The sequence below is a fragment of the Borostomias antarcticus genome, assembly GCF_949987555.1.
Source record: "Borostomias antarcticus genome assembly, chromosome: 12".
NCBI lineage: Eukaryota > Metazoa > Chordata > Actinopteri > Stomiiformes > Stomiidae > Borostomias > Borostomias antarcticus.
In genome coordinates, this window is record NC_140245.1 from 517,164 (window position 1) to 534,603 (window position 17,440).

At 48.1% G+C, this 17,440-nt stretch overlaps 1 protein-coding gene across 1 annotated transcript; it reads right to left on the bottom strand.

Annotated features, from left to right (window-relative positions):
• Positions 1-8,976: 8,976 nt before the first annotated feature.
• psmb5 (proteasome 20S subunit beta 5) lies at positions 8,977-16,907 on the bottom strand. The gene is made up of 3 exons (XM_084446905.1): positions 16,691-16,907; positions 15,327-15,633; positions 8,977-9,261 (listed from the first exon to the last, which is right to left on the bottom strand). The coding sequence occupies exons 1-3, from the start codon at positions 16,904-16,906 to the stop codon at positions 8,978-8,980; spliced, it is 807 nt and encodes a 268-aa protein (XP_084303031.1). The 5' UTR covers position 16,907; the 3' UTR covers position 8,977.
• Positions 16,908-17,440: the final 533 nt, after the last annotated feature.

The following is a 17,440-nucleotide window of genomic DNA, read 5'->3' on the forward strand; positions in this document are numbered from 1 at the left end:
CCACCACTACCACCCCCACCACTACTACCTCCACCACTACCACCCCCACCACTACTACCTCCACCACTACCACCCCCACCACTACCACCCCCATCACTACAACCCCCACCACTACCACCCCCATCACTACTACCTCCACCACTACCACCTCCACCACTACCACCTCCACCACTACTACCCCCACCACTACCACCCCCATCACTACAACCCCAACCACCCCCATCACTACAACCCCAACCACCCCCACCACTACCACCCCCACCACTACTCACTCCACCACTACTACCTCCACCACTACCACCCCCACCACCCCCACCACTACTACCTCCACACTACCACCCCCACCAGGACACACTAGCACCCCCACCAGAACACACTAGCACCCCCACCAGAACACACTACCACCCCCACCACTAGCACCCCCACCAGAACACACTACCACCCCCACCACTAGCACCCCCACCAGAACACACTACCACCCCCACCACTAGCACCCCCACCAGGACACACTACCACCCCCACCAGGACACACTACCACCCCCACCAGGACACACTACTACCCCCACCAGAACACACTACCACCCCCACCACTAGCACCCCCACCAGAACACACTACCACCCCCCAACAGAACACACTACCACCCCCACCAGAACACACTACCACCCCCACCAGAACACACTACCACCCCCACCAGAACACACTACCACCCCCACCAGGACACACTACCACCCCCACCAGGACACACTACCACCCCACCAGAACACACTACCACCCCCACCAGAACACACTACCACCCCCACCAGGACACACTACCACCCCACCAGAACACACTACCACCCCCACCAGAACACACTACCACCCCCACCAGAACACACTACCACCCCCACCAGGACACACTACCACCCCACCAGAACACACTACCACCCCCACCAGGACACACTACCACCCCCACCAGGACACACTACCACCCTCACCAGAACACACTACCACCCCCACCAGGACACACTACCACCCCCACCAGAACACACTACCACCCCCACCAGAACACACTACCACCCCCACCAGGACACACTACCACCCCCACCAGGACACACTACCACCCCCACCAGAACACACTACCACCCCCACCAGAACACACTACCACCCCCACCAGGACACACTAGCACCCCCACCAGAACACACTACCACCCTCACCAGAACACACTACCACCCCCACCAGGACACACTAGCACCCCCACCAGAACACACTAGCAACCCCACCAGAACACACTACCACCCCCACCAGAACACACTAGCACCCCCACCAGAACACACTACCACCCCCACCAGGATACAGCTGCCAGCGCCTCCACCCACCAAACCCCCAGAACCCCCAGAACCTCCTACGGCTGGACAGCAGTACCTCCACCACCCCACAGCACACACAGCTAATCCGATCTGGTGTCTGGGACCAGCGTCTTCTGTGACTACGTGACAGATGGCATGACGTGGGCACAGAGGTTATTTTCTGACAGTGTGAAAATCCTGTGCGTTGGCCAGCTGGTCTTTTCAAAACGGTCGATCTCTTTTAGGTTGAAATGTTTCTGGTTGTTTTTCTGCGTTGGCCACGCACCTCCTGTGCTCCCATTCCAGGAAGCCTCACAGTATTATGATTTAATACTAGAGGGGCTGTAATCGTGCTACTCAGGGGTGGACTGGTGACTAAAGAAGATATATACTCTGACTAAAGAAGGTATACTCTGACTAAAGAAGTGGGTATACTCTGACTAAAGAAGTGGGTATACTCTGACTAAAGAAGTGGTTATACTCTGACTAAAGAAGTGGGTATACTCTGACTAAAGAAGTGGGTATACTCTGACTAAAGAAGTGGGTATACTGTCATGGAATTTTACAACTAGTCTCAAGACTATTCAGATTCTTTTCTTTTCTTTAAAACATATTCATCCAGTCCCCTGCCTTTTGCTATTGTAAACACCTTAACCCTTTGTTTCTCTCTCTCTTTTGTAATTCCAAACACCTCCTCTACCTCGCTCTTCCTCATCTCTTTGTTTAAGTCAGACCCCTGTCTCACCAGGACAGGAAGGGCCCACACCTTCGTCCTTCCCGTCCTGGCTCAGACCTTTTGTTCCTTTGTTTATATTCAAAGTGTACCGCGCTTTTCTTTTCATCCCTCGACCACTGTTTGATATCCGTCACCTTACGATGACGTATAGACGAATCAGCCAACCAAATGTCGGCTGCACCACATCCTTGTTTTGAGCACATATAAGGGGGTACTCGGCGAGCTTAGGTTTACTTCTGTTCTGATGAACCACTCTGTGTTTTATCTTGAGGTCCTTTTGCAATCGTATTGTTTTCTTAATAAATCTGACTGAACCTATTTGAGCGAACCTGGGCAAATACTTCATTTTTCGAAACTTCTACTACAATACTCTGACTAAAGAAGTGGGTATACTCTGACTAAAGAAGTGGATTTAGTGGAGTTGCAGTTTGTCATAATACTGTAAAGCTGTTATTCTAGAACGAGTTTAAGATTACTAAAAGACGTGAAAATCAATATTAGTCTGGCCACGTTGCGAGCTGCAGGAATGTGAAAGGAGAGTCAGTCAGTTCTGTAAGAGCTGGCATGCGAGATCGTCTTTACAAGGTTTTGATGAGTGTTAATCGAGTGTTATGTCAGCTACTGTAGCTAATATTAGCAAACTTGCGAGTTAACCCAGATTAGTAAAATGTGTCTTAAACCCTAAATTGACCAATTGCGGCGAGTAGACCAACCATTTTTCTCGAGCGAATGCACCTTTAGTTTTTGTTTTATAGATGTCATCCAATTTGCTTTGTTATTTTGTGTATTTTTCTCTCTCCTCATCCGTCAAGGCCTCTTGCTGAGAGAGAGAGAGAGAGAGAGAGAGAGAGAGAGAGAGAGAGAGAGAAAGACCAGCTGCATAATAATCTCTTCCTCAATAGCTGGTTTCTCCTTGGCTGGATCAGCACCAAACCTCCAGAGAAATATCCCCAACTCATATTTTAAGAGCTCTCAGTTCCTCCCATAATCCTGCTGAGTTTCAGCTTTGATCCAATAGGTTCTGATCAATTCATTAACTTTCACTTTGACCTGCTCCAAGTTAAGGAGAGAGACATTTCACTTCTAAAATGAGGCTTTTGGACTGCAGGTATGACTTGATGAATTTATCTAAATACTGATCACTTTATGATCCCATAGAGGATCATTATTATTGGAAACAGAAGTGTTATTGTTGATTAAGCATCTGGATAGTAACCAGTAGTCGATTCTATTGCCGGTCATTTGGAAACAGCTTCCTTCAAATATCAACTAGGTCAAATTTTTCCATAAAGCATTTCAAGAGTGAGTTAAGAGATACTAATCTCTTTGGTGGCCATCTGTCTGACATATTATCCAAAGCTTTGCTAGTCTCCTCCCTAAACTAACAAGGCATTTTGATAACCAGTGTGATATGTTGTCATCTAAAGTGTCAACATTAGTATTATTCTCCACTGAAGAGTAGTATCCGTAAACATTAATCATTAATATTCCAAGGTTATGTATACCAATTACCATTAAGATAAAGTGTCCAGAGGAATCTGTGTTGTCTGTATTGGTCTCCAAAATATCCCCATTAAAGTTGTGTTTAAAGATTCCTGAGTGTTCTGGTCTGTGTGTTTTCTCCATTGTGAGATCCAAAACTTCAGGTCATTGGGTGCTGAGTGTTCTTCAAGAAAATAAAAATCAGCTCAGCTCTTTATTACAAACAAAAATATAGGCTTGCATTTCACATTATTCCCAAGACCCCTGGCATTAAGACATTAGAGACAAAGACATAGAGCAATAACAAAATCCCCCAGAGAACTGGAGAAATACACAAAAGCTCTCGATAAACACTCAGAGAAAATGTAAAACTCAGCAATATATGAATAAATCTGGTAAAAAGATATATGGATATTAATGGTTGCCTCCAATGTTTTCCTTATTAGGGATAACTCAAAGAAGGAAAATACAAACAGCCATCCCATAATGACCGCGTCTCCCGAACGAGTTAAGAAGCACTTAACTCCAAAGTACTTCTTAACTCCCATTCAAAGGGTTGCTTAGGAAGGGTTCATTAAGAAAGTTCCTTATCGGGAAACCTGGCCAATGATGTTTAACAGAGCTCCAAAAAACAAAAATAAAGTCTGTTTTCTCAGATATTATCAACTGAAATAGAACAATTAGGCAGAATATGAAAAGCTAAGAGCGGTCAGGGAAGATTTTTTACAGCTCACTTATCTGGCCCCTGGGTGATACTGTTTTTTTTGCTTCCCTCTGGAACACGTAGGGGTGGGACCTACGCCCACCTCCCTTGTTCACCAGGCTCTTTTGAATGTATGTAAATTAGGTACTTCCGTGCAAAATTGCCCCAAATAAGCCTTGCGTCTGATCCACAAAGACCATGAGCTAATTGCCACACGCGGTTACAGGTGCAAATATCGCTTTAGAAAAGCTGGTATTACCTGCAGCAGTCAGCGCACACTCTCCTTCTGTCTCTCCTCAGAAGAGGTTTGAATGATATTGAATTGAAATTGGATGATATTAAGGGTGAAATATATATAGAGGCGGATTTAAAAATAAGTCCATCCAGCTATGATGCACAGAAACAATCAACTGGTATTTTCTGAACAAAAAAAAAGCCAGTTGTTTTCATTATGATCCAATCTGTGTCCTGAAATATGGAGACAAACTTGACACACTGGGGAATGATCCGACTATATCCAAGATCTTGTATCTATATACAGGAACAAATTGCATTCAGCTGGTGGTAAATGCAACCCATATAAGGGGCTGACATGCCTGGGCTCCCCAGGGATCATGGAGCAGTTATCATAGCCAGACGAAGGCACCGTCATGCCAGGCGCAAATTGCACACAGTTGGCAAATTTGTGGGTATGTTTGCCCGGGCATATCATTAGAGCTAAATGTTTTGTGGATATTGTGCTAGACTGGAGCAGATTGCTGTTGCAATTGCTGTGCAAAATATCGAGCTATTAGCAGGAGCAATCAATTCTTTGTGGATTTGGGCCATAATGTCTATGGGTCCACATGTCCACAAGAGCGCAATACTGCAGTTGTCCACAAAAGCATTGTGGCGCCACTGCTCTTTCTCCACTAATAAGACAAGAGAAGAAAAACATTCAAATTGAAAATGCTTGTAGCCTGCTCTGTTGCTCAGACGTGGTTGCAGCCATTACAAATTCACACTTGTTATATACAGATATATATAAGGGAATCATTTAAAGGGGCAGTGTGCTGTTTTGGACATTTAGCCCTATATGTGGTCTGTCTAACATTAACCTGAAACAGACCATAATTTCACTGATGGTTCCAGTATTGATCTAGCTTCAGTTTTTATGCAGGCTCTCACTGGCCTACAATGGAAGTCAATGGAAAGCACAGAGTGTAATCTTACCAGTCTCAGTATGCTCTCCTGTGAAATGTATCGCAATCTGAATGTTTTTACATGTTTGGCATGACTCGGACATAAGCATTCCCCTGGCGCTTGTTTTCACTGCTCCCACGGAGGACTAACAAGTCATGCCAAACACCCAAAAATATTTGGATTTCAGCAGAGCATAGAGACTGGTGAGATCACACCCTGTGCTCCCCTCTCAGAAAAGCACATTCATCATAGTTACACATTTACATATGCCTCATTGACTTCCATTGTAGCACAGGGAGAGCCTGCATAGAAACAGCAGCTAGATCAATACAGGAACCATCAGTGAAATGATGGTCTCTGTGTTTCAGGTTCCTGGTAGACAGACCGCAAATAGAGCTAAATGTCCAAGACAGCACACTGCCCCTTTAACAAGGCTAGTGGGCCACAGCGCTCCCGGTCGCTCCTGACACAGACGCAGGCCTACTATTCACTCTCTATACACTCTCCTGGTCGCTCCTGACAGACGCAGGCCTACTATTCACTCTCTATACACTCTCCCGGTCGCTCCTGACACAGACACAGGCCTACTATTCACTCTCTATACACTCTCCTGGTCGCTCCTGACAGACGCAGGCCTACTATTCACTCTCTATACACTCTCCTGGTCGCTCCTGACACAGACACAGGCCTACTATTCACTCTCTATACACTCTCCTGGTCGCTCCTGACAGACGCAGGCCTACTATTCACTCTCTATACTCTCCTGGTCGCTCCTGACAGACGCAGGCCTACTATTCACTCTCTATACTCTCCTGGTCGCTCCTGACAGACGCAGGCCTACTATTCACTCTCTATACACTCTCCCGGTCGCTCCTGACAGACGCAGGCCTACTATTCACTCTCTATACTCTCCTGGTCGCTCCTGACAGACGCAGGCCTACTATTCACTCTCTATACACTCTCCTGGTCGCTCCTGACAGACGCAGGCCTACTATTCACTCTCTATACACACTCCTGGTCGCTCCTGACAGACGCAGGCCTACTATTCACTCTCTATACACTCTCCTGGTCGCTCCTGACACAGACACAGGCCGACTATTCACTCTCTATTCACTCTCTATACACTCTCCTGGTCGCTCCTGACAGACGCAGGCCTACTATTCACTCTCTATACACTCTCCTAGTCGCTCCTGATAGACACAGGCCTACTATTCACTCTCTATACACTCTCTATACACTCTCCTGGTCACTCCTGATAGACACGGGCCTACTATTCACTCTCTATTCACTCTCTATACACTCTCCTGGTCACTCCTGATAGACACGGGCCTACTATTCACTCTCTATACACTCTCCCGGTCGCTCCTGACACAGACACAGGCCGACTATTCACTCTCTATTCACTCTCTATACACTCTCCTGGTCGCTCCTGACAGACGCAGGCCTACTATTCACTCTCTATACACTCTCCTGGTCGCTCCTGACAGACGCAGGCCTACTATTCACTCTCTATACTCTCCTGGTCGCTCCTGACAGACGCAGGCCTACTATTCACTCTCTATACACTCTCCTGGTCGCTCCTGACAGACGCAGGCCTACTATTCACTCTCTATACACTCTCCTGGTCGCTCCTGACACAGACGCAGGCCTACTATTCACTCTCTATACACTCTCCTGGTCGCTCCTGACACAGACAGGCCTACTATTCACTCTCTATACACTCTCCTAGTCGCTCCTGACACAGACACAGGCCTACTATTCACTCTCCTGGTCGCTCCTGACAGACGCAGGCCTACTATTCACTCTCTATACACTCTCCCGGTCGCTCCTGACAGACACAGGCCTACTATTCACTCTCTATACACTCTCCTGGTCGCTCCTGACAGACGCAGGCCTACTATTCACTCTCTATACACTCTCCCGGTCGCTCCTGACAGACACAGGCCTACTATTCACTCTCTATACACTCTCCTGGTCGCTCCTGACACAGACACAGGCCTACTATTCACTCTCTATACACTCTCCTGGTCGCTCCTGACAGACGCAGGCCGACTATTCACTCTCTATACACTCTCCTGGTCGCTCCTGACAGACGCAGGCCTACTATTCACTCTCTATACACTCTCCTGGTCGCTCCTGACACAGACACAGGCCTACTATTCGCTCACAAACCCTGTTAAAGGTTCCGCAGACATCTCAAAGAAACATTCATTTCGGACTCCTCAGAAAATTGTAAATTATAAATTCATAATCAATAGAGGGGGGGCAACAGGCCAACTTTGATTCTGCACCTTTCTAAAAGCTGATTTTTTTTTTTAAACGGTTCGTCTACATAAAAAGATATATTAGGCCACCTATATCACCTTTAACCCTCAATTTTCTCCATAGGCTGCCACCTTGTTAAACGCCCCGTGTGATCCCATCTCAACACGCTACTCCATTTTGATGACGGTGTGGTTCTGCTAATGAGGACGCCATTTTAACCTCTTCATCCAACCTGGCCTGTGCAAAGCACTGGAAAGACCCGCTCGTTTACATTTATCCAGTCCCCATTTCTATCCCATCTGCTAACTAGCCACCTGTGAAACTAGTTTTTAACCACGTCTTGAAGGTGGAGAGCCTCCTCATCCGCCCAACCGCCTTTATTAGTGTTTATTTCCCGCCATAAAACCGCTGAGGGGGCGGCCATCGCGCGCGGGTCGTTACATTGTAAAACAACATGACAGCCTGAGGGTCCATAATGCCAGCATTGAGAAGCAAAGTGTGTCGGGAGTGGAATTAAAAAAATAAATTTCCACTCCAATTACTGAGGGAATTTGTGCAACGCCAGATGAGGACGGGCCATTATCGATGAAGGAGAGCGCACGGTTTCAACTCGGTTAGCACAATTACTGGTGCTTGTACTACACAATTAAATACTGACATTTAGGAGATGGGACTCTCTCCAATAAACACTAGTCATGAAGACGAGCCAACAGACAGATCCCCACAGACGCAGAATCACCCAACGTGGATATGAAGGGATGTAGGGCTGACGTTAATTACACACACGAGCACAGACAACGGCTTAACTAGTAGACCTGAATAAAACGACACGCACGCAAAGTTTGAAAAAGAAAAACATCATCCCAGGTTTTATTGAGAAAAGGATCAGTTCTACCAGTTGCTGTTTACAAATGAAATGTGTGTGTGTGAGAAGAGACAGAGTGATGCTACGCTGGGGTGAGCCAGGTCTGACTCACAGCCCCGCCCCCACGGGCGGGCACAAACACGCCAACGTTATCCAACACTGTGTGGGGGGGGGGGGGGGGGCAGCCTGTGTGGGGGGAGGGCAGCCCCCCGTGGGGTACAACGTCCAGCTGATGAGTAAACGGTCAATGTAGTGTGTGTGTGTGTGTGTGTGTGTGAAATCAATCCCTTAGTAGCCCGTTTTTCAGACCACCCCTAAATTTAGACAAAGTTTAGACAAACTAATCCTTCTGACGGATTAAACTACAGACCCACTTCTCAATACCCCCTCCCTCCCTCCCTCTCTCCCTCCATCCCTCTACGCCTGCTCTTTGAACTGGTGGTGCAGCTTGAGCACGTCGTCCTGAGACACGCGGTCCCAGCCCTTGCTGTGGACGTGGTACAGGTTGACCTGTCCGCCGCTGTAGGCGTCTCGGTACGTGGCCTGGTAGATGGCGCGGCGGCCCAGGGCGCACGCCTCCTCCACCGACAGGTCCTGGCGCAGCCCGCTGTCCACCACGCCGTAGGCGTACATGGAGCCGGAGCCCACGGCAAACAGGTCGCCGCACACGCGGTTCCCCTCCGAGTCCACGTAGTACAGTCCTGGAGAGGGGGACAGAGAGAGGGGCGGGAGGATGGTCAGTACCATCTGCCGCCGGGGGAGGGGGGTGAACGAGGCGGCGCCAAACGAGACTTCTGGAGTCCTGACCCAGGTGTCGAACGGAGTCGGAAGTTAAAACCGCACACACGCACACACACACGCACACACACACGCACACACACTACACGCGGCGACGTCCTCCATGCAAAGCGAGCTGCGAGAGAAGATGCTGACTGGGCGCGCCCTGGCACACTGTCCTCCAGGACTTATTGATCCCTTCAAACGCACCCAAATTAATTATCGACCGGGACCTGGGCCAATCAGGTGACCTCACCTCAGACCGCACCCCCCCCGCCCCCCCCCCCCCCCCCAAGACGGAGGGACGAGCAAACAAGCGCGGTAGATGTGTCACACACACTAACCATCGTCCATGTCAGCATGAGGTCAGCATGCCCACACGGTAAACGCGCTAATCATCACGCCAGCGTGGGGCTTGGCGTGGGGAGACAGTTTGTCCGACAACATCACATGCGCGGTCGCGGTGACGCGGGCGAGTGTGAGTGGCGCCCGGCTGTGGCGTTCGCCAGCCAAACCTTCAGATAGTGACGGGCACGCCGCGCAAAAGGCCCGCTTCCCTCCCTCGCCACCAGAACCTGTGAGAATGACTCACTCGCTGAAATGCACACCGCTCACACACACGCACACGAGACGCACACAGACACACGCAAGAGACGCACAGACACACACACAAGACGCACACAGACGCGCACACACACGACGCACAGACGCACACACAAGACACACAGACGCACGCACAAGACGCACAGACACACACACAAGACGAACACAGACGCGCACACACACGACGCACAGACGCACACACAAGACGCACACGGACGCACGCACACACACGCACACACACGCACACACAGGTGGGACGCCAAATGAAAGCAGCCTCTCCTTGCGTCTCCCACAGAGAGGCCCTTCAGAGAGGCGGAGGCGATGCGACATCACACAGCTTCTCAGGCGAGCTGAGGACCGTCTATTAGAAAACTCCTTTTAAAGAAGGGAAACTTCTAGAGACTTTCAAGAGGTAAGAAAGCGTGGCGGTCTCTCTCTCTCTCTCTCCCCCGTGATCAGCGTCTGGCTGGGCTAATTCTCCGCTCCGGAGCTGCTGCGTCTTTTGAAGACTGAGGATGACTTCTTCTAAAGGTGCTGGGGGAGGGGGGGGGGGGTCGCTGAAGGTTCGTCTCACGGGGAGAGGAGGAGGAGGGGGGGGGGGGAGGAGGGGGGGGAGGAGGAGGACTCTTCAGGACAGGCGGGTAGCAGCTCTCAGCATCACTTCCTCTATCCACACCTGGAGCCTTTGTGTGGCAGGGTGCGGTAGGAGAGGAGAGCAGGGAGAGGAGAGGAGAGGAGAGGAGAGGAGAGGAGAGGAGAGGAGAGGAGAGGAGAGGAGAGGAGAGGATCATGATGACGACGACGCAGCCGCCGGCTGGGAGCCGTCGTGAAAACAAACAGAGGATTAGGTTCATGAGCTCCGTCTGACACAAAGCCACCGAGAGCGCGTCCCTCCCCCCCCCCCCCCCCCCCGCGGAGCGTTAGAGGGGAGCGCTGAGAGAAGCTCGCACGCCCTCCGTCAACGTCAGCCAGGTGACAGGGCCTCTTCTTCATGTGTGACGGCGCTGCAGCTAAGTGGGAGAGACGGACAGAGAGAGGGAGGGAGGGAGGGAGGGAGGTGGAGGAAGAGAGGGATGGAGGAGCAGAGAGGGGTGGAGGAGAGAGAGGGAGGGGTGGGGGAGAGAGAGAGGGAGGGGTGGGGGAGAGAGAGAGAGGGGTGGGGGAGAGAGAGAGAGGGAGGTGGAGGAGAGAGAGTGGTGGAGAAGGAGAGAAGACTGGAGGAGAGAGAGAGGGAGAGAGGGAGGTGGAGGAGAGAGAGGGGGAGGGAGGAGAGAGGGGGGTAGAGAGAGGGGGAGGGGTGGAGGAGGAGAGAGGAGTGGAGGAGAGAGAGAGAGGTTGAGGAGGAGAGGGGAGTGGAGGAGAGAGAGAGAGGTTGAGGAGGAGAGGGGAGTGGAGGAGAGAGAGGTTGAGGAGGAGAGAGGGGGGTAGAGAGAGGGGGAGGGGTGGAGGAGGAGAGAGGAGTGGAGGAGAGAGAGAGAGGTTGAGGAGGAGAGAGGGGGAGGGGTGGCACGCTGCCATCAAACACGTCTACGTCTCTCCAACCCAGCGCTGGCGACCCTGAAACGGCAGAGGTCGAGGGGGAGGGGCTTCATAAACATACAAGCTGGCAGATGCAAACCCACAGCGGGCGCTGTGGTGTCTGTAGCTCGGCGGGTCTCCTGGCTCCTAGTCAGACGTGCGCCATCCTGACACAACGCCAGCTTTTAACTCCTTCAACCGAGCGCCATCCGTCCGCTCTTCGGGACACCGAGGGCTGAGGGGCCTCTTCCCTGTCGTCACCCACTTGTCACCCAGCGTGACGGGCCATCTGTGACCTGGCAGCAGACAGACGCGTGGGGGTAACGACTTAGCAGGTGAAGAGCGCGCTCCCACACAGCCAGAAACAAGGGCTTAGCCGAGCCTTTCCCCATGGCGAGAGTCATATCACTAAGCGCTATTACAGCTGTATTTGTCAGCTCTAGGCCACGGCTTTCATTCAATTTATTCCACCTGGCAGTTTAAAGGCCCTTCGTCAGGAGAATAACTGCTCCTGACACCGGCGCCCCGCACTAATGAGCTCGTTCTTAATCGAGATTGATTTCATTTACATGACATTTACCTCTCCCTTCAATCTCTCCCCCTGCTGTCCACAGAATCCTTCCTATCGAACACGCGGCCGATCATTACTCCTGCATCGACGGCCATGAGTGAACATGTGTCATTGGGAGTTCCCAGGTTGTGTCTGGGAGGAGGAGGAGGAGGAGGAGGAGGAGGAGGAGGAGGTGGTGTTATTGTTCAGCCCAGGCTCTCTCTATCTGTGCCCGCTCCCTCCATCGATCACCGGGGGGGGGGGTATTATGCATGTGACCCGAGTATCGCGGCTCGCGCCCGGGCGTCCATCATCTCGCTGGCTCTGCGTGGCCGGCTGTCACAGACGCATCGATTCCCCATTACGGTGTCATTGTGGCGGCCGTTTAAGCACACCTCCCGCTGATGGACTGCCTCTCAGCACCTGGCCGCATCCACAACACACCGCTGACACGCAGCCGGGAACCGAAGGGCAACAGTGCCATCTAGTGGCGGAGGAGTGAACTCGTCTCCTGTCACACGGCTTAAGATACTGATTAGCAATCAGCCTTGGGGAAGAGTAAAGCATAATTTGTTTTTTTCCAAATTAAAAGTTAAAGTGAAAAACATGGGAGGTTAAGCAAATTAAAAGTAAACACACATAAGGCTATTGCGCCTTACTCCAATTTGTATGCAGTGTACTCTGGAAAGAGAAGTAGTTAGGCCGATGCTTTGAATGCAGCAGAGCTCCAACACAGTCTGAGTATACACTTATCTAACAGTCTGAGTATGCACTATTATCTAACAGTCTGAGTATGCACTATTATCTAACAGTGAGTATACACTATTATCTAACAGTGAGTATGCACTATTATCCAACAGTCTGAGTATAGAGTATTATCTAACAGTCTGAGTATGCACTATTATCTAACAGTGAGTATACACTATTATCTAACAGTGAGTATGCACTATTATCCAACAGTCTGAGTATAGAGTATTATCTAACAGTCTGAGTATAGAGTATAGAGTATTAACTAACAGTCTGAGTATAGAGTATAGAGTATTATCTAACAGTCTGAGTATAGAGTATTATCTAACAGTCTGAGTATAGAGTATTATCTAACAGTCTGAGTATAGAGTATTATCTAACAGTCTGAGTATAGAGTAGAGTATTATCTAACAGTCTGAGTATAGAGTATTATCTAACAGTCTGAGTATGCACTATTATCTAACAGTGAGTATACACTATTATCTAACAGTGAGTATGCACTATTATCTAACAGTCTGAGTATAGAGTATTATCTAACAGTCTGAGTATAGAGTATAGAGTATTAACTAACAGTCTGAGTATAGAGTATAGAGTATTAACTAACAGTCTGAGTATAGAGTATAGAGTATTATCTAACAGTCTGAGTATAGAGTATTATCTAACAGTCTGAGTATAGAGTATTATCTAACAGTCTGAGTATAGAGTATTATCTAACAGTCTGAGTGTAGAGTATTATCTAACAGTCTGAGTATAGAGTAGAGTATTATCTAACAGTCTGAGTATGCACTATTATCTAACAGTGAGTATACACTATTATCTAACAGTGAGTATGCACTATTATCCAACAGTCTGAGTATAGAGTATTATCTAACAGTCTGAGTATAGAGTATAGAGTATTAACTAACAGTCTGAGTATAGAGTATAGAGTATTATCGACCAGTCTGAGTATAGAGTATAGAGTATTATCTAACAGTCTGAGTATAGAGTATTATCTAACAGTCTGAGTATAGAGTATTATCTAACAGTCTGAGTATAGAGTATTATCTAACAGTCTGAGTATAGAGTAGAGTATTATCTAACAGTCTGAGTATAGAGTATTATCTAACAGTCTTGAGTATAGAGTATTATCTAACAGTCTTGAGTATAGAGTATTATCTAACAGTCTTGAGTATAGAGTATTATCTAACAGTCTTGAGTATAGAGTATTATCTAACAGTCTGAGTATAGAGTATTATCTAACAGTCTGAGTATAGAGTATTATCTAACAGTCTGAGTATAGAGTAGAGTATTATCTAACAGTCTGAGTATAGAGTATTAGGGGCAGGGGGGTCACTGTGGGTGATCACCGTCATCCAGCAAAACAGTAACACACCTGATTCAGCAACAACTCCATTACAACCAACAACGTTCCAGCAAGATGGATGCTGCTCTGCTACACGGCTGCTCTGCTACTCTGCTACTCTGCTACTCTGCTACAACAAAAGCTCAGCTCAGAGGTCATCCTTGCCCTGTATCTATTCTAGGGCTGAACGATATTATCGGTGCCGATAATTATGGGCCAGTGGGAAGTTTATATGATTATGTATTTATCACCTATATGAAAGTTTTGTATCAATAATACGAAGCCTGTATTGCTTTAGCAACTCTATCTTTGACTCTTTGTGATCCGATTACTGTTGGATGTAACCTTATTTTGTTCTGAGAAAAGGAGGCCGGATTCACTCTTGGCTATAGAAAGCATTGTGCAATAAAACAGGTTTTGTTTTCACTTGTTCTGGTTGTACTAAACTGGAGACAATAAATGAACATTTGAAGAGTCAGAAGTGTTCTTTGTCTTTGGTGTCTTAACAATAGTGATGTCAGATTTGGTTCTATCAGAATATTAAATCCATCTTTGCCATCTACATTGTAGCCTTTCTTACCCTAATACAAAACATGTGAAATTATATTGGTTATCATATCAGTTATCGACCATGAGAAGCAGGTAAATATTGGTTATCGGTAAGAAAAGTGAATATGGTGCATCCCTAATATATTCTGTCCAGATGCAAGTGTGTGTGCTGACCAGTGCTGGACAAGTTACTCAATAAAAGTAATCAAGCAACGTAAATGTTTATTTTGTCTAATTTGTAATTAGATTAGTTGACTAGTTATTCTCTCCGAAAAATAATCTGATTACTAATTACTTTGAGTTACTTTCTAAAACCAGATAATTCCTTACACGAATCACAGAAGTACTGATCTAGGATCAGTTTTGCATCTTAGATCATAATAGACAAGAAAATCTGATCCTAGACCAGCACTCATCACATCTCGCCCCTGATGACATAAACTGTCAGTTCAGCCACGAGTGCAGAGATCGCATGCACACATCAACCACATGAAAGGGAGCAGGCCCACCCCTAACTAACTCAAAGTAATCCCATCTGTATTAGGTCAATAACTGTACCACCTGATTACTGAAAATTAAAACGGTAAAAGTAATCTAATTACAGTACTCCGCTACTTTGTACTCAGTTACTCCCAACCCTGGCGCTGAGTGTTCAGTGTGTGAGTAGGAGCGCTTCTTACCGGGGCCCCTCTTGTCCCAGCCACACACCATGGTACCCATGCTGAGCCCCATGCCCTTGTACTGGTACACCATGTTGGCCAGCAGCTTGGACGCCGCCGCCACCGAGATGCGCTCCTTGTTGCGCAGCTCGTAGATGCGACACTGGCGGGCGAGCAGGCGCTCCCAGAAGCTGCAGTCGGCCGCGCCCCCGGCCATGGTCCCCAGCAGGTAGGGGTTGATCTCGATCACCTTCTTCACCGTCTGGGAGGCGATGTAGGAGCCGGCCGTGGCGCGGGAGTCCACCGCCACGATGACGCCATGCTGGAACTGGTGGGAGGGTGAGGAGAGAGAGAGAGAGAGCGGTCTGGAATTAGCAACCCTGGTTATCAGATGCAGTATGCTTTCAATTACACCAGCCATGTGGGTGTCTTATCAATGTGCACTGTCCCGTCCAAATAAACAGTTAAAGTACAGTAAAGTATCGGCAGGTGACCGGAAATGGACGATTATCAGATAGATGTAATTGAATCTTCCATTAAAGAAAAGTTAAATGTTTTATATCCTGTCAATTATACTTCTTTGAAAGAACTTAGATAAATCGGAATCGGCAGGTCAGTCTTAACAAATCGGAACTCGAACAAGACAAGTGCAATCGATAGTCGAAAGTTAAAAGACTATAAACTGAACACACATAGACTGAACCTAACAACATCTATTAGCAAGGCTAGCTAATGTTGGCTAGTATTAACCAGCTAGCAATGAGCCAGCACAATGTGGCTAGTGCTAACATAACTCGACCGTTCGATTTGACTCTACTGAGTGTTGACCCGTCATGTGACTAAGCATAAGTGATCTTCTAGCATCTAGCTAGCAATACAACTAACTAAAAACGCGAACCTATGCATTGAGCTTATTATATTATATTGCACTGTATTTTAGATTGTGATTCTTGCACTTTGCCTTCAGCACTAGATTATGCTCTTAGTCACTTGTTTTAGAGAGGAGATGTGCTTGTGAGTTCTGGAGAGTAGTAGTACATTGCATCTAACACAGCATCTAGCTAGCAATACAACTAACTAAAAACGCGAACCTATGCATTGAGCTATGTATGCTTGCTGTCCTGAACCCCGGCTACCAAAACATTGCATGCGCCGGCACACCGCGGGGATGTTCCGAGAGTTTAAACAATCTAACCTAAGCAGCGCCGGCTCAACCGTTGACACTTGAATACAAATCTGACACACTGCCACTCGAGACGAGTTGTACATTTATATACAACCGGTAGTTAGCTATGTAGCTAGCGAGCACATCTATTATATAGCAAGTTATATAATTTATATAGCAAGTAAGTTATATAGCAAGTAATGACGTTAATCGGACTTACTTTGAACGCCAGGGTGGTGGTCCCGTGGAGGAACTCGATTCTCCTCTCCGGGCCGTCCTCGTCCGCGGGGTTAAGAGACGCTTTCACGGCGAAGTTGAGACTGTCGCCCTCAAAACCCAGGTCGGTTTGGGCGAGTCCACAACCAAAGCCGAAAAAACTATCATTTTTAAATGAAAAATCCGCAGACTCACTCTGCAACACACTAGAAAGCGCCATCTTGGAGACTATTGGATGAATAAGTGACTTCCGGCGTTTATGACATCTTGAAAAAAGGTGGAGAGTGCCCTCTAGCGTAGTGGCTGACTACGACAAGTGTCCTCTCCAGTGAGATGATATCTATTTGTCCCTCCTCCTTGGCCTTCTCACTTCTTTCATTCTCTCTTTCAGTCTATGTGCCCATGTCTGGTGACTCACCATTTCTGGTGAGTGGTAGTACACAGACTACCTACGTTAAATGCAATTATTTTAAGTCGCTTTGGATGAAAGTGTCTGCTAAATGGCTCAGGAGGTAGAGCGGGTCATCCAATGATCATAGGGTCGGTGCGGTTCGAATCCCGGCTTCTCCTGACTACCTGTCGAAGTGTCCTTGGACAAAGACACTGAACCCCAAATTGCTCCCAATGAGCAGGCTAGCACCTTGCAAGGCAGCTGCCGCCATTGGTGGGCTATATAAGTCCATTTACCATTTACTGTAATGTATATTCTCCTATATCCCCTTAATTGTATCCCCCATTCCTTTTTCTTAATCCC

What these genes read in the sequence shown, in the direction of transcription:
- psmb5 (XM_084446905.1), bottom strand. Translation starts at nt 16,906, where the DNA reads ATGGCGCTTTCTAGTGTGTTGCAGAGTGAGTCTGCGGATTTTTCATTT. An exon ending in CCACCACCCTGGCGTTCAAA is followed by an intron (nt 15,634 to 16,690) that starts GTAAGTCCGATT and finishes CCCTCCCACCAG; the next exon opens with TTCCAGCATGGCGTCATCGT. An exon ending in CTGGGACAAGAGGGGCCCCG is followed by an intron (nt 9,262 to 15,326) that starts GTAAGAAGCGCT and finishes CCCCCTCTCCAG; the next exon opens with GACTGTACTACGTGGACTCG.